Raw genomic sequence first — 22,457 nt, forward strand, 5'->3', positions numbered from 1 at the left:
TAAATCTACTCGTGTGTTGTGACGGAGAATAGGAGCGTGACATTATTCGCCTCACGCAACATAAACGAAGATACTGTGCTTACCTAAATTATGGATGGAGTGAACCAGTGACCTGTTCCAGCCTCAGCCTCTCAGGCAACGTGTTGAACGCAGACAACATGACCCAGTAATACACAACACAATTACAGCGGCGGACATTAAACGGGATTAATTTCTCCTGCAGCGTCTCGAAACGACACCTAAGTTACACAGTCCATCTCAGCACGGAGTAGTCCACAATCCCTGTGTGATGCTGTCCGTCTCTCATGGTACCTGTTCGGACTCCTTGATATGGTCTGTCCCCGGCCGAGCCGCAGTGAACCGGTAAACACGGACGGGCTCCATGAATCTTTTCTCCCATCGGTTTTAAACGCAGCTGCGGTCAACACGTCTCCTCACGCACCTGTTCTCCGACTGGATATTATAAGAAGAGAGGACAGGCGAGATAATACTGAGCACAATCTAACCTCAGCTCAGACCGACCTGCGGCGGTCTCTGTTCTCCTCTCTGATTGGCTCAAAGCGACGTCACTCATGAAATCCCCATCTCGACGCGTCACGGGCGTCTGGTAAATGTAGGCGCGTGCACCATCACCACGAGCCAAACACAGTGATTAGTGCTCAGATGTTATATGATCAATTTCTTGTGATTATTTCCAGGTAGATGTCAAGCAGATATTTACGAGAGTGGGGTTTTTTTGTGAGGGGAGTCAAATCTTCAGCGTAATTATGTTGATTTTTGTGTTTTTTTGTGTTTTGTTTGTTTGTGTTTTGTTTAAGATTGTCAAATTAAAAAAGAGAGTATCCCAGCCTCAGTAGAAAGGTGTAGTTTGTAGTCCTAAAACCCGGAAATCGGTTAGCATTTATAAAAATACATTCTTTAAAATTGTTTTTCGGTTAAATGCCTGGAATAAGATCTGTGGGTAACACAGGCTGAAGATAAAACACGTTTTGTTCTACGACATAAAATACATCGTTAAATGTCCCACAATTTAATTATAAAGTGTTTGCGTGTCTTAAAATGGCGACTACAGAAGTTGTCACGGACATTAAACACCATCACGCCGAACACAGACTCATCTAATCACTAGTCCATCTTTACAAGGCCGACTTCAGTTGCAAATTATTCTAACTCTAACTTTACACTTTGTAGATTTATCAATGTATTGAAAATGTATATAGTAAGAAGCTTAATGGTGGTGTCATTTAAGTCATGTGGCTGCAGTGTAGCCTGTTTATAGCCTAACATTAGCTTTGGACTTCTAGCGATTTAATTTACGCCTCAAAAATCACTAAAGTGGTTTTCATCTGTGAAGATTATCTTGATCAACGTGTAAGTATCATAAACTTGTGTTTGCCACAGAGATTATTTTTGGCGATATTCCAAAATCCAATTTAAAAATCCCGTAGGCTTTTTGGCGAGGGAATCAGGGCGAAGCTAATTTCCGAGTTAGCCTACAAAAATATGTCATCGCTACACCACTCTATACCTCATATACCTAAATAAATTTACCCTTTTTTTTGTTTTTCAGAAATCTTTCCTTTTGCTTTAAAGGTGCAAAAAATTCACTGCGACTTTTCAGAACCTGGCACGTACATTACCCACAATGCAACTTAGCCAATGAGTTACATCACTGGAGGCCGTATATCAGATTGCATGCAGCTTCCTCTGGAGCCAAAAAAGGCTTTACACTACCTTTTTCACATATGCAGTATTACCCCCCGAGACCTGTAAACACACTTTAATGTGTTTAAACCAACTACAATACAGTAATAACATCATATTCTGACCTCTGTCACCTCAAGAACAGCCAAAATGATTATTAGGTCTCTTTCTGTAATAAAAAAAACATAGTAGAGTGTTTTTATTGATACAATAGAATCATGGATTTGTTAGATGTGTTAAAATACTTCTTGTACATTATGCTATAGTTTGAGTATACTTCAACCTACTTCCTGTTTTTATACCAAATGCAAATGAAAACAAACATTAATACACATCATGATGGTAAGACTTGAAATGTTCATTAACAGCCAGGCTAATTAACAGCATACATTACTTACAGCTCAGTATGCATGTGTATGTGCGTGTGGGTCTATAGGCCAGTTATTTTAAGAAGGGTCTTAAGTGAATCATGCTGAACAATGCTGCCATCTGCTGCTATCGACGAGAGGCCTTCAGCATTTTCCTCTGGGCAGCGAAGAAGATCAGATCCTAGAATTTAATTCACCTTCAGCATTTCATGACAACTCTGACGTTCTGTCAATGAAGCACAGTCACAGACTGAAAACTGTGTTTTATTTCAAGGTTTTATCGTTATTTCATTTGACTTGACTGTAATGCAACAGCAGACAAATACAATGCAGTGAGATCAATCTGATGTTCATTCGTAATTGCAAATAATATATTCAGATTAAACAAACACCAGATTACAAACATCCACTAGATGTCAGTGCATGTCCTGGTTCTTCTTTGTTCTAGAGGAGACCTCATGTCAGGGCTTTGTGCAGCTGGTTGGAGAAAAAACATCCAAGTGATGAACTTTTGAAAGTTTTCTTCATCTGCTTGTTGATGTTCAGCTTTTTTTTTTTTCCCACAGTGGACATGTTTACTTGTCACTGCAGGAAAATCATCTTCAAGGCTGAATTCTATTTAGCTGCGTCAGTTTCAGGGTCCTGGTATTGTTAATGCTGACTCACCGTTACTGAAGGCTGTTAATGAAAGGAACCGAGTCAATGTTAAGTCACGTCTGAGCTTTTCCACGACAAGTTAAAACAATTATCAAAATGTCAACAAAACACGTCTTCCAGCATTGTCTGTCAAAGACCCAGGGCCGGTCAGTTTGCTGTCATGGAAACTAGAGGGTGCACACAGTTAAGAGCAGCAAACAAACTACTTTTTATTGGTGAAATCACAAGCAAACGGTAAACTAACCTTGGTTTTCAGGTCACCATTTTCTTTTCCCAGCCCCCCTTAAATCAGAGAACTTTTCTCATTTCTCTCTCAAAATGGTCGGCAATTCAACTGATAGTTGGCAACCAATCGTCTGATCCATTATCTGTTGCAGCTCTACTGTAATGAGTCCTTGACATTATGTTTCACTATGGGTACTTTGATAACATGTTCTGTAATGAATAATGGAATCAAATGAATTGTAATGACGCCATGATGGCACATATGTATAAATAGGATCATAACATTATTCGGTATCAAAGTGGAGGCTTTATAATTTTATTTTTATTTTATTTTACTTATCTATAGTGCTGTGTCAAAAAGATTAAATCAAAAATAAGTTCCAACGACAGAAAGAAAAACTTGCTCTGACATCACAGGTTTGGAAAAGACAGTCTGTAACAGACATCATCTTTGTTTTGGGAGTCAAAATCCAAAAACCAAAAAGTCTAGTTATTATTAGTGACAATACCTTCAAATGGCTAGATTATTGTATTGATAGATAGATATAGTTATTACATTTTTGATTACAAGTAACAGTTTTGGGTGTATTGTCCTATACTGTATATGTGCTCTCTTTGTTTTCACCACACCACGTTCTACTCCTTACGAATGCAAATGTTAACATAAGTCTTTAAAATACATCCAAAACTCACTTTTATCAAGAGTTGTCTCCGTCTGTTTATAGGCCTGTACAAAAGTTTTTTTTAAAATACGTTGTATAGTGTACCTTTAAAGGTGCACTATGCAACTTTTTTACAGGCCTTAACAAACAAAAAGTCTGAGCTCCTGATACATGGAATAGCATCTTGAAATTAAAGCTGCAAGCAGCGATGAACGGGCCCTCGCAGGCCACGCGGGTCGGGCCGTGCTGCTGTCGGGGCGTGCTCCTTACCCGGACCCATTGCCCCGTTATTGTGCGCGCATGTCTTAACTGATAGCCAAAAAGCGGTTTTGTGTTGATAATAGCGCCACCTGCTGGTGATTTTTGGTGTGTGAGTTACAGATGCCAGTCTATACCGGCCCAATCAGTTTCATATCCATAAGTGTTATGGTGTGGGCACAGTGGCAATTATAAAATGAAACTGCCACCAGAGCGCCACCTAGTGTCAGATCGGTAACACCTTCGTCAGCTGTCCTCAGGAGGCCATTGGCAATCAGTGTACCAAGTTTTGTGTTAATCCGACCAACTGACGTCGAGATATAAAATACTTCAATTTAAATAGCGCCACCTAGTGGTCATGGGCCAAGATTTTGCACAGAGCCTTAGGGGCTCATGGGGAAGTAGTGTCCTTAGTTTCATGTCATTTGGACACACCAATGTGGAGATATGCAACACTTCCTGTTTTGACCCGAATCCACAGGAAGTTGTTATTTAATAACTTGAGTATTGTTTGGAATATCAAAATTCTTTTAATAACTTTTTGTCAGAAGGTTCCACTGATGCTGTGTGCAAAGTTTGGTGCAAATCGGTGAAATTGCCTGGGAGGAGTTCGAAAAAGTAGGTTTGCGACATTTCGCGAGCTAGCGAAAAAAAACGCTAGGCGCAAATGGGCGTGGCCTATATCAGGAGATTCAGCAAGATTCACTGAACGCGTGGATATAAGGTTTTTGAATGTGCGACAAAGTATGTGGGAGTTATTAGGCAAAAACGGTTTGTGTTGATGATAGCGCCACCTGCTGGTCATTTTTGGTGTGTGAGTTACAGGGGCCAGTCTGTACCACCCCTATAAATTTCATATCCATAAGTGTTATGGTGTGGGCACAGTGCCAAATATAAAATGAAACTGCCACCAGAGCGCCACCTAGTGTCAGATCACTAACCCCTTTGTCAGCTGTCATCAGGAGGGCAGTGGCAATGAGTGTAACAAGTTTTGTGTTCATCCGACCAACCGATGTCGAGATATAAAATACTTCAATTTAAATAGCGCCACCTAGTTGTCATTGGCCACATTTTCGCACAGAGCCTTTGGGCCTCATGAGCAAGTAGTATCCTGAGTTTCACGTCATTTGGACAAACCAATGTGGAGATATGCAACACTTCCTGGTTGGAACGAAATCTGCAGGAAGTTGTTATTTAATAACTTGAGTATTTTTTGGAATATCAAAATTCTTTTAATAACTTTTTGTCAGAAGGGTCCACTGATGCTGTGTGCAAAGTTTGGTGCAAATTGGTGAAATTGCCTGGGAGGAGTTCGAAAAAGTAGGTTTGCGACATTGCGCGAGCTAGTGAAAAAAACGCAAAGCACAAATGGGCGTGGCCTATATCAAGAGATTCAGCACAATTCACTGAACGCGTGGATATAAGGTTTTCGAAGGTGCGACAAAGTATGTGGGAGTTATTAGCCAAAACGCACTTTCCTTGATAATAGCGCCACCTAGTGGTGCACATTCACAACAACAACAGATTATAAAATTTTTCGCCAAGCCTAATGACTTTGCCAAATAAAATCGACTTTTCATTCACATTCAGGCAGTGAAAAATGCGATCATTTTGGACGAAGGAATAAAATAATAATAATAATAATAATAATAATAATAATCATTCGAAAAACAATAGGGACCTCGCAGGTTCCCTGCTCGGGCCCTAAAAACTGGCTTTTTGAGTTGCGTTTGAATTATGGTGAGGCGAGAACAAAAACAGCACATTGCCCATCCAGAAGTCCAAGTTCAATAGTTCAAGAATAAAGGACTACATAACCAAAATACATAGTTACATCTGAAAATTAAAGCTGCAAGCAGCGATGAACGGGCCCTCGCAGGCCACGCGGGTCGGGCCGTGCTGCTGTCGGGGCGTGCTCCTTACCCGGACCCATTGCCCCGTTATTGTGCGCGCATGTCTTAACTGATAGCCAAAAAGCGGTTTTGTGTTGATAATAGCGCCACCTGCTGGTGATTTTTGGTGTGTGAGTTACAGATGCCAGTCTATACCGGCCCAATCAGTTTCATATCCATAAGTGTTATGGTGTGGGCACAGTGGCAATTATAAAATGAAACTGCCACCAGAGCGCCACCTAGTGTCAGATCGGTAACACCTTCGTCAGCTGTCCTCAGGAGGCCATTGGCAATCAGTGTACCAAGTTTTGTGTTAATCCGACCAACTGACGTCGAGATATAAAATACTTCAATTTAAATAGCGCCACCTAGTGGTCATGGGCCAAGATTTTGCACAGAGCCTTAGGGGCTCATGGGGAAGTAGTGTCCTTAGTTTCATGTCATTTGGACACACCAATGTGGAGATATGCAACACTTCCTGTTTTGACCCGAATCCACAGGAAGTTGTTATTTAATAACTTGAGTATTGTTTGGAATATCAAAATTCTTTTAATAACTTTTTGTCAGAAGGTTCCACTGATGCTGTGTGCAAAGTTTGGTGCAAATCGGTGAAATTGCCTGGGAGGAGTTCGAAAAAGTAGGTTTGCGACATTTCGCGAGCTAGCGAAAAAAAACGCTAGGCGCAAATGGGCGTGGCCTATATCAGGAGATTCAGCAAGATTCACTGAACGCGTGGATATAAGGTTTTTGAATGTGCGACAAAGTATGTGGGAGTTATTAGGCAAAAACGGTTTGTGTTGATGATAGCGCCACCTGCTGGTCATTTTTGGTGTGTGAGTTACAGGGGCCAGTCTGTACCACCCCTATAAATTTCATATCCATAAGTGTTATGGTGTGGGCACAGTGCCAAATATAAAATGAAACTGCCACCAGAGCGCCACCTAGTGTCAGATCACTAACCCCTTTGTCAGCTGTCATCAGGAGGGCAGTGGCAATGAGTGTAACAAGTTTTGTGTTCATCCGACCAACCGATGTCGAGATATAAAATACTTCAATTTAAATAGCGCCACCTAGTTGTCATTGGCCACATTTTCGCACAGAGCCTTTGGGCCTCATGAGCAAGTAGTATCCTGAGTTTCACGTCATTTGGACAAACCAATGTGGAGATATGCAACACTTCCTGGTTGGAACGAAATCTGCAGGAAGTTGTTATTTAATAACTTGAGTATTTTTTGGAATATCAAAATTCTTTTAATAACTTTTTGTCAGAAGGGTCCACTGATGCTGTGTGCAAAGTTTGGTGCAAATTGGTGAAATTGCCTGGGAGGAGTTCGAAAAAGTAGGTTTGCGACATTGCGCGAGCTAGTGAAAAAAACGCAAAGCACAAATGGGCGTGGCCTATATCAAGAGATTCAGCACAATTCACTGAACGCGTGGATATAAGGTTTTCGAAGGTGCGACAAAGTATGTGGGAGTTATTAGCCAAAACGCACTTTCCTTGATAATAGCGCCACCTAGTGGTGCACATTCACAACAACAACAGATTATAAAATTTTTCGCCAAGCCTAATGACTTTGCCAAATAAAATCGACTTTTCATTCACATTCAGGCAGTGAAAAATGCGATCATTTTGGACGAAGGAATAAAATAATAATAATAATAATAATAATAATAATAATCATTCGAAAAACAATAGGGACCTCGCAGGTTCCCTGCTCGGGCCCTAATGATGAAACTTTATTCATGAATATGAAAATGCCAAACATGTTGGTTAATGTTGTAGACTATATCAAAGTGAGTTACTCCTCTCAGGTTGCCAGGTTGCCAGTTTTGTTAATGGTGACTTAACTAATATTTGTTTTTGTTTTTTAATGATGATGATGGAGCTCTTATTGCTTTTTATTTACACTGTAAACGGACAATGAGCATTTTGAGTGGTTGCTTCTCTTGCGTTAACAAGTGCTAAGTCAAACATATGGCCTTGGATTAGAAGACAACAGCAACAAAAACTTGTACAAAAGGAAAAAACATCACGTATGCTGCAGATTAAACACAGTGCTCCTTTCATTTGTAATGTACAATATATATTTTCTACATTTAATTTTGAAATATAGGATAATATAATCCATAAGTGTTCAGATTATATTACTTTTAGTTTGTACCCCAGTATATTATATGACTAATTCCAAAAATGGCCATGTAATTTATATTCAGTAACTGTTTTACATTTCAAAGTAATCTGACGGTCATTCTACAGAAACGTCCACCTCCACATTATTCCAAAACTCATTGACTCTATGAATACACATAGATGAAAGCTCAATGTCTTTTTTGAAAAAACTGGTTTTAAGGAAGGTAACACCAGTGAAAATATCATGTTCATATTCATGAAAAATGCATTTTACAAGATGGCTGCTGCAGGGCATCAAACCTCATGCTGTCAATCATGTAAAACTCACCAAATCATGGAATCAAATCCATTTGTAACCTCAACCAAAAACTTCAAATGAAATCTGGAGATAAACGTGAACTTTTTCTTCTCACTGAAAAGAGTCAGTGGACTGAACCATGTCATTTCTTCACAGATCTCCAGGAAAGGTCAGTGTGATTTTTATTTCAAAATAATGTGGTGACACCAGTGTGACGCGGCTCCAATGGATGATTACTTTCATTATACATTTTATAATATTTATTTGGAATTGTATGTTTTAATGTCATTTATATCATGTATATGATAGTTAAATATACATTATTGCCTTTCAAATGGTAGAAAAACATCAAAATACAGCACTGTCTTTCCATACATGAGTTCTGTGGTGCTTGAAATGTTAAATAACCGATTAAAACACAAATATGGCCAAATTAATGACCCAAGAGGCAGTAAATTCTTCGAATAACCTGTTGTTTTATTCTAAAATATGAGAAAAAATAAGTCTCAGGTGTCCATTTTTCTGTAAAGGCTATAGAGACAGAGAACTGGAAGACATACACTATCAGGCTGTGTACCCACAAACATGCACAATATACACAGAGAACAGAACATAATGTACCACATACATGCCTTGGTGCACATGGACATTGGTGACACATGCGCTCTGGTCGCATGGTGGCGCTCTTGCCGCTCCGTCCTGCCTCCGGAGCGCTTTTTAACGCAGGCGGGTACCGTCTGGCTATTTAACGGCGGGGCGGTGGATTCATTCCGCTGTGAAACTGGCTCCTGAACACATGAAATCTCCAGTAATGCGATGCCAAAGCAGCTTGTCAAACTCCAGAAGAGCGCTGTCTGATCTGACGGAACTTCTTCTCCACTTCTTCTCCACTTCTTCATCTTCTTCTTCATCTTCACTTCCCACTTGATGAGATTGTCTCCCGGGGGGCCGGCGCGTCTTTTCCCCCTGTCTGTCTCTCTTTCTCTCTCTGCCTGTCACATCCCTCGCATTGAAAGTTTGATTTTTTTTTCTTTGTTGCTTTTTTGGAAAGTGGGAAAATGAATAACACCGGGTTCAACCAGACGGAGGGCGGACTGCTCAACAAGACGGAGGAGTTTTTCTGCTGCAACTTTTCCTCCGTGGTGACTGATAACGGCTTCGTGGCCGCCGCTCCGGATGAGAGGAGCCTCTTCATCATGAGGGTGGTCCAGATAGCCGTCATGTGCGTTTTGTCGCTCACGGTGGTGTTTGGCATATTTTTCCTGGGTTGCAACCTTCTCATAAAGTCAGAGGGGATGATTAACTTTTTGGTAACGGACAGGAGACCGTCGAAAGAAACAGAGGCGGTCATTGTTGGAGCCTACTGACTGACTTGACTGATGGTGATGATGATGATGATGATGATGATGCCCCTTATCATTATGATTTGAATCAGATCTGACGAGAGAAAACTGCCTGATCAAGACCCCTCTGTTTTCATAGAGAAACCTCAGAAAAATAGTCCTGGAGGTGACTAAACCCTGAGGCTTCACCTCACTCCCTGTGGCTCTTTAACGCCCAACACAGACTCCTTCATCTCCAAGAGGTATAGAGCATTTTTTAAGCCTCTTTGTTTGTAAAGTGTTCAGCCAAGCACTGTTGTAAATTCAGTAGGATTCAGTGGAGCACCGTTCGTCAAGCAGCGTCCTTCAAGAGCTGCTGCGTAAAGATGCCCTCTCACGTTGCTGATGCGATGGAGAGATTTGATGTTGAACATGTGCTGTATGTTGTATGTGTTTTTGCATACAATATGCAATATATTCATGAGTGTATATATGTGGATTTTTCCTGGTGAGGACTGTGTGGGCGGTGAGGAGAGCCCAACATGACGTGTATCTTGTTAATTGGAATAAATTCATTCTGTAATTAAAGTTTTCCTCTTAATTAAGGTCTAATTTCTCCACCATGAACATCGCCCTCTGCCAAAGTAATTTAGATTGGAGATGCTTTGAACTTTCCAAAGAGCTATTTAATTCAGATATTGTGGCAATTATAAAAATAGCATGTTGATAAAAAAAAACTGATTCCATTAAATCCAACAGGAAATGAGGGTATATTATGCTTTTAATTATTTTAATTGAAATGAAGAATACCCTCTTTGGCATGCATGAAGAGTGTTTGATAGACACTGGGAGATTCTCCTCTAATTTGCTCCAAAAGTCGAAATCTTCATATTCAATCGTTTCTTTCAGCTGATCCAAAAACAATTTGAGTATTGGTGTTGTGTAAAAACTCCTTTTTTCTGGTTCCTTGGTTTTCCTTGGTCAGACTTTGATTCATGCAGCATTTTACAATCCTTCCTCCTTCCGTCAAAGCATCTGTTGTGCTCTGCTCCCGGCTCACCTGGATGCCAGCTCCCCTGGGTGAGACCAGCAGCAGCAGCAGCAGCAGCAGCAGCAGCTTCAGAAATGACTTGTCATGTCAGTTCAGGGAGGATGAAGCCACCGGGCAATATGCTGCTGTCTGATTGCCCACCTGTGCTCCGCATGCAGAGTTAAATAGTTTTGAATCTTGATTTCCTTTTTCTAAAAATGTCCTTCACCTCAGTTTCTCCCTCCCCCTGTTCTCCACCTGTCCTGCCTGATGAGGCCTTATTCTCTCTGGTTATGGATGGCTGCGGCTTGTCACACTGACCGCTGTCCTATAGGACAGACACTTGATGACCTCGTGTTGGATTTAGAAGAAATCCATTCAATCATCACATCAAGTGTTGATAAAATGTTTTACAAACTTAAACTTAGTGAAAATACTGTGTGAAAGGAGGTGAATTCAATCTATCACAAGCAATTGAGTGGTTAAAAATCTTAATTTTCAAACAGTGGCACGTACTGGCGGTCAACACAATTAAAACCTCTGCACAATAAAACATAATGCACTAAAGGGAAATGGCAATGAATAGTTCGGGAAGTCTGGGAAGCTTACAGGGTTGCAACGATATACCAATTTCAAGATATACCGCGGTATGAAAATTGACAGGTATTGTACTGTGCTTACCAACGGTATTCTACAATATCAGAGTTATTTAAAAATATATTTATATTTCAAGTTTCTATCAAGTTTCATGTCTGTCAGGAAATAATATTTTGTGAAATTATAATAAAAAAAAAAAAAAAGCAATTATTTTCATAATCTTAAGGGTCATTGTAACTAATAGTAACAATTACAATTGTCTAATACCATGAAACCGTGATGTTTTCTGGGGGAATATATTATAAGGTTGTCATAAGTGTCGATACTTGTATATTTTTTAGATACTTATTCGATACCACTTGTTTAAAGCAATATGATATCTGCATTTATTAGAATAAAAAAAATCGGAGCTATAAAATAAACTGATCTACAATCAGATTTTCAACTCGAGGCTGCACAGATATTAACTTTACAACAAATGTGTTGGTATTTGTTTAGTGACTTTTTCTGTACCACCACCACTGTGTGCAGGTTGGTAATTTTTTAAAAAAGGAAAAAAAATACTAGAATAGCACTCGGTAGAGTGCATACCTCCGCCACGGCCCAACAGTCCCCTTTACTTCAATCAAATCTAATCCAATATCAAATAAAACATTTTGTATTTGGATCAAAATGTACTCACTCATAGATACCAGCCACCTAAATACACCTGATTTTTCTCATCAATATCTTGCGCTATTCCCTAAGAAATTAAAAAATATATATTATACGGATCCACATCAAAAGTTGATGGGGTCTATACTGGGCTGAGACCCATCCTCATTCCAAGTTTTAGGGAAATCTGTTCAGTAGTTTTTGTGTAATCCTGCTCACAAACCAACCAACAAACAAATGGACTCGGGTGAACACATCACCTCCTTGGTGGAGGTTTATTCTCTTTTAGAGAACATCAGTCAATGGTCTCCACCAAAACTCATATTATAAACCCACCAAACACAGCACAGATTTTATTGCATGTTCTACTTGATAGTATTATATCTTAAAGATGTTTTTATTGTGTATATTATGCACAGTATACTGTACATTTCTGAAATTCTTTTCAGCCTCTGTCTGTCTCGTCTTGTTCAACCCTCCAATAAGAAAAAAGCTGCAATGACGCATGATGTCTACATTTAAACAAGTCCTGACAGAGCAGATACGATGATTCTTTACAAGTCTGCAAATCACACTGAATACATTTACACGCGTAACTAGCTGATACATTATGTATGATGGACTCATACTCATTACTGTGTATTTATTAGCCTCATTTTCACTTTACGCAGCATTCTGAACAGTTGGAATAACACTGCCTCTTATCTAAAATTAACACTTTTATAATGGAGGTATGGCTCTTAACACAGAGCACACAAACATTTCTTGCTCTCTAGGCTAATACCTGGAAAAAAATATCATCAGCCAGAGTACACGTTTATATAGAAGCAAGCATAGAAAAAAATTAACAACTTTAGGACAAAGCAAAAGGGGGAAAATTATTTTCTATATGTCACACCAAGCGTCTCTCTGTGATTGCTTTCATTAGGGAGTGCTGGGAATAGCTCCAAGGGAAACGTTGAGGCAGTTTAACATCCAGCAGAGAACAATCTTCTGTCTGCAGCTGAACCGTTGTTAGTGTATCCAGCTGTTTCTCACACACGTTAATTCAGACTGGACTCTGATCGATTGTGGGCAGCCTGATGTAACGGGTGGAGATTAAAGTAAAAAAAAAAAAAAAAAAGAGGACTTTATTGTGGAAGTATTTCTGCAGGATTTTCATGCAGAGAGTCAGTTTGTTGACGGACAGTTGTTACTGCCAACTCACACACCTGTCACACACCAACGCTCCGAGAGATTTAGGAGATAGCAACAGCAAACAGTCATCTATACCCCTGGTAGTCCTGCTGTCAACACACTGATAGTCCTCTGCAGGGCTTATGAGCAACTCCTCCCCTGATATTTAGGATTTTCTCTTCAAAAAGACTCGAGCCTGTTCACTAAAAATGTTTACCCAAGAGGCAGTAATTGTTCAAATAATCTGTTGTTTTATTAAAAGATTATGAGAAAAAGGAAGTCTCAGGTGTCATCTTTCTGTAAAGGCTATATGGACAGAAAACTGGAAGACATATAGTGGCAGGCTGTGTACACACAAATATGCACAATAACAATAAACACTCAATTCATAGCTTTTGCCTGCTGTTACAGTATGTTCTCACATTTCCTCTGAGAGGCAGACAAAAAAATCTGCTCACTTTTTCCTGCAGCATATCACCAATACAGCTCAGGTCAAAGCAGCTTCAGCGTACTTTATCCCATGTCTACTGTATGTGAGCTGTGTTCGACTGTGACAGCATCTGCAGGGTGTTGATTGTGGGCTAAAACAGGCTTCAGGTCCCTGCTTGCTCTCACGCGATTGGCTGGTGAGTAGAGGTCCAGTCGATGAACTGGATAGTGACTCGAAGCTGCAAATAGCAGCGAGGCAGCACCTTGTTTACCTCCTTCCTCACACAGCTCCTCATCCATCCTTCCTCCGCAAAGTTCTGCTACTTTGTGGGGCTTGAATGGGCCTTTTTCCTCCACTGTATCTCCTTTCATGAAAATAATATTTGATGAAAACCATATTGATTTTACACTGTGTTGCCTTCAAGGTCAGTTCTGGCTCGAGTTATAGCTTTGACACCAGTGGGAACTTAACTTTTGAAGCAGACTCAATAGAGACTCAACACAGGCTGTGAAATGCTGGAAACATCAGCAGCGATGCCTATTCAGTCTGAACCAAGCTGCCGCCGACATCATGTGGCGGCGGCATTCTGCGACAATAGCAGTAATGGTGGAAGTCAAGCTGTGACAAATCCATCCAGCAGACTGTTTTTGAAGAATGATTCCATTACTTTACATCTCTGATTCCAGTTATGGGATGAGTCATGGCTCTGCCATAGCGCTGATTGTTTCACACTCGAACATGACAGGGATTTTACATCTGAAGAGTCCTGCCATTAGCACTTTACTGTAATCCTTTGTGTGTGTGTGTGCGTTTGTGAGGGGAGATACTGTGGGAGCAAAAATCTGTTCACACTCACATTTTGGGGATTCACCTCTGATTGGTGGACAAAAATCCATGTTCCCATAAGGCAAACCATTAAATTTGAAGATAAGTTTGTTTTTGTCATTCTGTCCTCAGAAAATGAACATATAGACTGGCTGTACAAACAGCTTATTACGACACATATTTAACTTCATTGTTAGGCGGCGACCTCTAGAGACCGTAGTGATTATCATGGCAGCAAAGAAGGAACTCAGGTGAAGCAGTGTACAAAGCAACAAAGTCCTGAGAAAGGAGGATGGAGTGGATGGATGGGCCAAACAAATACAGGACTTTCATGAGGAAAACTGCTGTTTCGGGTCCCGTGTGAAACCAAAAGTGAGGTATTTTAACTTAGCATAGTTAACTTAAGTCACGTACATAGTGTTACTTAAGTTATCATTAGTAACCAATGCACATAAGTAATCTATGAGCGTTTAAGTGACTTTCGGCTTACTGTTTTCATTTTACATCACATCAGTTTGTTTCGGTTTAGCATCATGTTCAGCCACAACAGGTTCCTGTTTCCAGTGAAAAAGCTCCAATAAACTCGCTGTACATTAGTTAGAGATTAGCCCGTGAACACATTGTGGCGTCTAGCAAGCTAAAGCTAGGAGGCAGCTTTTCGTAGGTTCAAAGTTCAACTAATAATGATGTGAATGTTTAAAGGTCTACATGTCTGTAGGTTTAGGGTTCAGAAGAGAAAGATTGTCAGTGACTGATTTTTTTTTATGCCTAAACAAACTAAACAAACAAACTTTCTTTGTTTTTATGACTGAATAAACTGAATAAACAAACTGACCTTAAAGGACAACACAGTTTCATACTGTTTCACATTGTTTATATGTGGTGGACCCTGCCACCTTCAGCTTTAAACAGTGTTCTGGGAGCCTTATTTTCTAAAACTCTGAGTTTGAATTTCCTCTTCAAAACTACATAGTGCCCCTTTTAAATGTGGAGATTTCCACATCACTACATTAAATCCATGACAACGCTAATGTAAGTGTCCACTTAGAGAAACAAGTAAAAGAGATAATATGGAATATGGTTTACATATGTGACCTGACACATGCTGTTTAATAATGGTGTAAACTTTAAAATCCAAATTATAATATAATAATAAATCAATAACAACATGTTGAAAACATCTTTACTAGCTAAGACATTCTATAAATTTTAATGGTGTTATCCTATTTAGTAAGTTAGTTTTGCCAATTACTTAGAACTTAGTTGGGACTATATCCACATTCTCAGCAATGGATTTATAGCTGGTACAACCCAATCCAAATATTCCCTTCGGGAGTTGGTGGAGACTTAAATAGAGTTAAAAGGAGAATATTGAACCGACATTTGTTAGCTGGACAAACATTACTCCTAATAAATGTTTCACTTGCTGTGAAAAATGAGACCTCGCCTCTCTTGGTTGCCTATACAAGGGTATTGATTGATTTGTTTAAGTTGTTTAATGCTGGTGTACTCTGGATTTCTTTGTGTTTCTTTCATCTCATTGCCTCTCGTGACTCCGCTAACAGAGAGCAACAGTAAAGGTCTGCTAACATAAACTAATGACCAACCAGCACAACACAGAAGTCACACAGAGCCCCTTTAATTCAGGTTTAAGGTTTCAGGAATCTGATTATAATAAGGAATCTCTTCAAAATGAACTCTCTGTTGAAGCGATCAGATTATTTTATTGCTCTGTCAGTTCAACAAACAAATGTACTCATGTAATTACAGGGTACAACCAAATAATTTCCTGTTTGAATCATCTTTGCCTTTCTTTACACAAATGACACAATGCAGCATCATTACAGACCACCAGCAGGAACTCATTAATCACTGCAGTCATGCAAATGCATAATGAGTGTTTGCTGCTTCAAAAAATAATAGCTGTGATGATGTGATATTGACCCTGAAATCCATTTCAATTCTTGCGTGAGCGTGTTTCAGGCTGTATTGACCTTCTAATCATGCAGCTCTCTGGCAGCTACAGCGGCTTCAGCGCTGCCTTGTCTCTGAAAGTGAACTATTACTTTGCTCTTAGAGGAAGGTTTCTTCATACACCATAACCACAAAGGTAATAACCTTTTCAAGAAAGCACTCAGCGCACTGATGGAGTTTCAAGTGTTTTTTTTTTTTTCTTTTTTCTTCTTTTCTACAATAAGATAAACTTTCAAGGGAGCTCTCAAACTCATTTCTGAAGAATATATGTTCTAAATACACTTTGATAGGACGGACACACTTTCCCATTTAGTCAGTGTACTTTCTGGATCGTTTTTGTCTGAGTGAAATCAAAATCACTTAAAGTATTCCTCTGCCACCATGATTTAAAGACCATTAGCTGACCTATAGTACATTCTGTATCAACTATACACTCAGTGAGCCTAATGCCCCTTAATGCCCTGAAGTAAAACACCATTAACTGTCATCTGCTAAATCCACTTCGACTTCGCAAATCACATTTCAATTCAATGCATAGCAGCCTGTTAGCTTGGAGATAGCCATAACTAATGTATGGCAGGTGTGAGGAGCAAAGCTTCCTAATCATACAGCAAGATGTAAAATATAAATATACATTATACAGCCAACTGCTGGTCTCTGCTTATACCTTAGGCTGTCCATGTTTGATTACTACTGTTCTCACTTTTCTAACATCTGTACAACAAACTCATCCAAGCCTCTTGTTGTGGCTGTATACAAGATGCTAAAGGCAAAAACTACTCATGTACCAAATAGTCACAACAAGAGATACTCAGGACAAAGGCTGCAAAACATTACCTGATTCTGTATATGCGTACGTCTGAGTCCTATTTTTATTCTAAATATTACTTCACCAGAGCACCAAAGACCCACTGGCGGTCTCCTTCCTTTTATAGTTTGCTGTGCCGCATTTTTCCCGACCTGTCACCATGAGTCAAGTGTATTCGAACATGTATTTTTCATCAGACTGTTGAAAAGGTCTTTCTTTTGAAACGATGGTGCCCAGAGCTCTTTGTGTTGAGCTCTGACAGGTGGTTTCAGTGGCCACGGAGAGACCTCAAAACCTCGCCTCTACACCCGGCTCACACTGGCATCGCAGATACTGACTCATACTCAGGCCATATGCCGTCATCATCATCCTCATCACTTGCTCTCCGGAGACCTGACTGACACAGAGAAGCCATTAGTGACTTAGTTTCAACAGGGTTGTGTCAAAAGAAGATATCCATTATTAATTAGAGATTCACAGATCTTTTTTTGTCAGTTACAGTCCAATCGTGGTCAGGGCGAGAGTGAGGGGTAAACACACATCTTGGGGTTGTTCATCTTTTAATGAGTTTACAATTCCTCAACATTGGACTGTTTTGCCAGACACTTATAGTTTACCCATTTTTTGTTTTACCATGGAAAACCTGATTCTGATCCAAGATTCAATAAAACAATTACATTATTTGTTTTACAATGAACAAACAAAAAAATATAAGAAACAGTAAGAATGATTAGATATGAAAATATATACAGAAGATGTCCAGTGTGCAATATGCAACTATACAGTAGTGGTACCTTCTTCTTCTTCTTCTTTTCTTCTTCTTCTTCTTCTTTACAAAGTTATCATCATCCCATACCCACTTACTTCAATTCAATCCCATCCCACAAACCTCTTTGCTGAGCAGAGAGTAGCTAGAAGAATAATGTAAAAGTAGAAATATACAGTAAGAATTGGGAAACAACATAAAGTGAAAATAATTAATAAGCGAAAGAATATTCGTAAAAGTAATATGAGCAATTTTATGTATGAATAAAAATTTTAAAAAATGGAAAGGAAGAGTTAGCAGTCACTGAAATTCAAGCCACTACACTGAACTATTTAAGATTGCAGGTGGTAAAGCTAGTAGTCACAGCATGCACATAGATGCACATCCTCGTACACACATAATATTATTATATCATGATTATTATCATTATCACAATAGTTAATAATGAATTATCTTCACAAACATATATTTGTGCATTTTGCCTCTTACATACCACTGAACAACCAATTGTGAGGCAACACAAGATTATAATTCCTGTGTTTTGTGTGCAGGTCCTCTGCAGTACTCTTGGCTGAGCAAAGATACACTGATGAGAAGCGTTCTCTTCAGACCTGACTGTAGAAATCAGCGGTGACAGTTTGGACCTGCCTGCCAAGTAGCAGTGTCCTGCCTGCCTATGCAGCGCACTCCCGTGCCCCAGCTGTCAGCTGCACTCAGTCACAGTAACAGTAATGAACCACCTTTGGCTAAGTAATCCCTTACTGCTACATACGTTATTTCTTCCCCTGATCATCCTCCAATCACAGCAACATTTCTTTATATTAGTCACAACAACATGTATGCATAATGACGTTGTTTATTGTGCCAGGAATTAATAAAGTTTTTGGAGTGGAAATCATGAGCAGGAGATGGTTTTATAGTGTTCTATAGGAAACCTGAACACAGGAGCACCGAGTTCACCGACTATAATGTGGACACAAAGCACGAACAGCATTGGCTAATCTGATTTGCCAGCTGAGCAGTGTCCCATGTTTCAGATGCTATACCTTGGGAATTCATGCCTAATGGCGCACCTCCTGGTTCCGTCACAACACATGAAAGTAAGCTCGAGTGCTGCATGATAAAACCTCTACAGGGTCATGACTTATTGAGCTTCCTCAAATTGCTTCTCACGGTGCTGCAAGCTCTTCCTCCCTCAGGCCTGGTGCCATTATCGCCTGGTGCTGTCTGCAGGTGCTCTTCGGTCACATCGCTGGCTTCCTCCATATGCAGCAAACAAAAAATAATAACGCTGATGATAAAGTTGAATTGTAGGGTAAGGTTAGGTAAGTCCATTATTAAAACTTTACAATACTTTATTAATGACAATTCTGCCTTTGCGAAAGAGGACAATTACTCCCACGTTTGATCATATTTTATAAAAGACAGGGTCCCTAAAGGGGAGACTTGGTGAGCAAAGATAAGCATTCGCAATGACAGAAAAGATCTATCATAAAGCAGAAGAGATACAGGGAGACGGATCGAGAAAAGCCCAGATTAGAAGGAGAAGAAGAAGTTGGAGCAAATGAGTCAGAAAAGGAGATAACTTGTGAAAATGTTATTCTGTGCAAATGATGTTATCTGAGGCCAGAAAAAGAGCGTCAATCACTCAGTGTCACAATCATCCACTTTACTTCACAAGCTGCGTGTGTGACTTCACAGCCACTGAACAGGCTGACATTCGAAAATGTCACTAATCTAACACTGCCGGTCCCAGTTACTGTAGAGTCAATGTATGGGCAGCAGCCAAGGAGCCAAAGTGTTACTTACAGAATGTCGGCTGTGTCATCTCACAGCTAAAAGTGCCAAAAATAACAGTGAATAATCTTGAATTTTGTCTACAACTGCAGCCAACCCGATAACTCTTCTTTTGTGCAGATCTCCCTCTTGTTTTATGTGTGTGACACCTTTCTCTCCTGTGCTTATAAACCATGAATCACAGGTGCAGCTGCATCCACAGAGTGTTGCAGCGGTGTGTGTGTGAAATGACATACCAGCCTAGCCGAGCCACACCTTGCAACGCAACAGCTGTCGCAGAGGATCAGCCTCCAGCCCACCACACTCCAGGAGCCGCTTTCTAAAAGACCTCTGCTGCTCTGTTGTCCTCGCTGCTTATTCTTACAAATGAAAGGTCAGCTGCGTCACATGACCAATAAACTCCCGCCTGTTTGAGTGTGTCAGCTTGCATCAGTTCAGGTTGGCAAACAGTCCGGCAAAGTAGGTTATTCAGCGGATCATTTTTCAGCACAGTCGTTCCAATCTGCATATAAATAACACAATCCAAGTCCAATTTTGCGTGCAGGCGATACGCCAGTGATTCCCATTTAAGTTCTGTTGAAGACAGATGTGTCCAAATACCAGGCATGAAAAATGTCAGGCAACGGAACACGGTAAGCCTGAACATGATCTTTTCCTGACTCTGACCAAACCATGTAGGGTTTTTTGCCCAAAACTAAGCCGACCACAACATTGTAACAACATAGGAGTGATTATTCGACCACAAGAAATGTGAAGTTGCAACATGAAGAGCTGTAAAGTTTCAACGTCTCTGCACTTTGCAGAAACATACATCGTAAGACAGATGTTGAGCAAGAAACCACTGTTCCAGACAGCATTTCAACATTTGCAAGCGTGAAACCACTCGACATTTTTAATGAGACTTGGGAACATTTTCAGCTGTGTTTGTGGTGACAGAGCAAGGTGAGCCAAACATTATCTTTTGCTAAGCCGAGCCAAGCAGGTTTTGCCGAACCCTGAGCAGACCATAAGCACCAGTTAACATAAAGCTGTGACATGGAGTAAAGTAAAGGTTCAATGTATCTCTGGTTTGCAGAAACAGAAATTACCGACATTCATTCTGGCGATTGGGTTGACCTTTCCACAGTGATGCCACAAATGACATCAGTCTCCTTGAACATCTTCTGAATTCTAATGCAACGTTTTAATCATAATCACAAATATGCCATTTAGCCTTTAAGTATCTCTTATAAGATGTCATGAATGAGCTGCAAACCACAGCTCCTCTAAAGCACCAATCAAGCGTTTCAGATATGATTAGAGTAATCATGACGATCCTGTGTGACCTCAATCTATTTACATTGAGACTGAGCTGTAGAACCTCCCATTCAAAAAACAAAGCCTGACTGTGACACTGTGAATCAACTACAGTCGCCGCATAAAAGCTTGGCTCTCAGAGCTTTGCACCTGGCTAACGTCAGACATGCTTTGATCTATTCCTCTGCTTGCTTCCCCCTCTTTGTAACCATTAAACAGCTCCCTGGCCCCCTTTGAGAGGAAATTGATTAGTGATTAAAAAAGGAAAGAGGAGAAGCGGCGTCGTCGTGTCCAAACAGGCTCCCAGTTGTGTGGGCGAGAGAGAAGCAGTGGCTTAGACGTCATCAACAGGAAGCCAGAAAAATCTTAGAGTTCACTTTACATTTCAGTGGTAAAGTATCCACAATAGCATTTCCAGATTGTTTTTGAAAAAACCTCCGTTCACACCGAAGCACATGATGATATCAAAATAATCTCTTCTGCCACCGCCTCTATTGGTTGAAGACATTCGAAAGAGAGTGAGAGGACACAGCTCAGTTACTCCGCTGATATCAGTTTCATTAAGCCTCATCCTAGCATCCATCACCTGTACATGTATTGATACAGCAAACTCATCATTTGTAGTTCAGATTTACACATTTGAGACTGTTGAATGAGCGTGAACAAGTGATTTAATCATAGTTCATGGACGTCGTTGACCAAGCAAATACTAATTTCTGTGGTGCTTTTACTGAGAAATCATTTAAGCGAGGGCTGGTAAGTTATTCTAGAAGCATTTTTTGTTATACTTATAGAAAATCTCTCTTGTCACAGGCCTCTCATATTCCATCCAATCATTTCATTTGGCCGCTGTGATAAGATCTGACAGGCTACCTACGTACCTGCCTGCCTGAACGCACTCTGCCCATGTTGCACACAAAGCTAGGCAGATATATTGCTGTTGTTATTAGCGGGTATTATGAGGTAACACTAGTTGGACATGGCTGTGCTCACAGTACACAGCCACTGAGCCTGTTGTTCATCAACTAGCTAACTCAGTAGCAGAAAGCACACAGCCTCTGAGCCAAAGAAGAGAGCTGCTGCAACAGCAACAGTCTCCTTCCGGGGCTAACGTTAGCTCAAAGCACACGCACCTACAGTGGTGAGCGGTAACTGCTGGGTTGGGTAGCCTTTTTGGGCCGAGGCTCGTTTGTGACGGCTATTTTGCTTTGTGGCATTTAACAGAGTTGCTTATATTTCTATTTCATGAACTAAAAAACCTGATGAGAACTTGTGGAACGTAGGGAACATCTTGTAAGACCCTCAGTTTGCTTGTGTTTTGTCTGGTTGCATGTGTTTTCTTAAGTTGCAGTGGGTTTAGCTCTCAGGCCCACCAAAGCACCAATAGGAAAGGGTAGGTCTACATTTTACAATGATACTCAAATGCTTATATGCATGTTGAAAGTGGGAATAGCACACTAAAAAGACTAACTTTGACGCAGACTTTTGAAGGCTCGATTGCAGATTCTGATCCCTATCTCTTCTTTTGGAGTTGCACTGAGAAGGGATCTATCGTGAGTGTAGACAGGAGGAACCAATAACATTAAG

At 40.3% G+C, this 22,457-nt stretch overlaps 2 protein-coding genes across 3 annotated transcripts in view; one reads left to right on the plus strand and one right to left on the minus strand.

Moving 5' to 3' along the window:
• Positions 1-405, minus strand: part of galnt13 (polypeptide N-acetylgalactosaminyltransferase 13) — a 44,200-nt gene extending 43,795 nt beyond the window's left edge. Inside the window, exon 1 of one of the 2 annotated variants that reach the window (XM_073473787.1) lies at positions 84-405. The gene's annotated coding sequence lies outside the window, so the exon portion shown is untranslated. The remainder of the gene's footprint in view (positions 1-83) is intronic. The other variant, XM_073473789.1, reaches the window with a different exon arrangement.
• Positions 406-9,253: 8,848 nt separating this feature from the next.
• rprma (reprimo, TP53 dependent G2 arrest mediator candidate a) lies at positions 9,254-9,562 on the plus strand. The gene has a single exon (XM_073474384.1). It carries the CDS (start codon positions 9,254-9,256, stop codon positions 9,560-9,562), a length of 309 nt encoding a protein of 102 aa, XP_073330485.1.
• Positions 9,563-22,457: the final 12,895 nt, after the last annotated feature.

This window comes from Pagrus major, chromosome 9 (genome assembly GCF_040436345.1).
Source record: "Pagrus major chromosome 9, Pma_NU_1.0".
NCBI lineage: Eukaryota > Metazoa > Chordata > Actinopteri > Spariformes > Sparidae > Pagrus > Pagrus major.

Excerpts from the sequence above, each read along its gene's own strand:
- rprma (XM_073474384.1), top strand. The coding sequence starts at position 9,254 with ATGAATAACACCGGGTTCAACCAGACGGAGGGCGGACTGCTCAACAAG.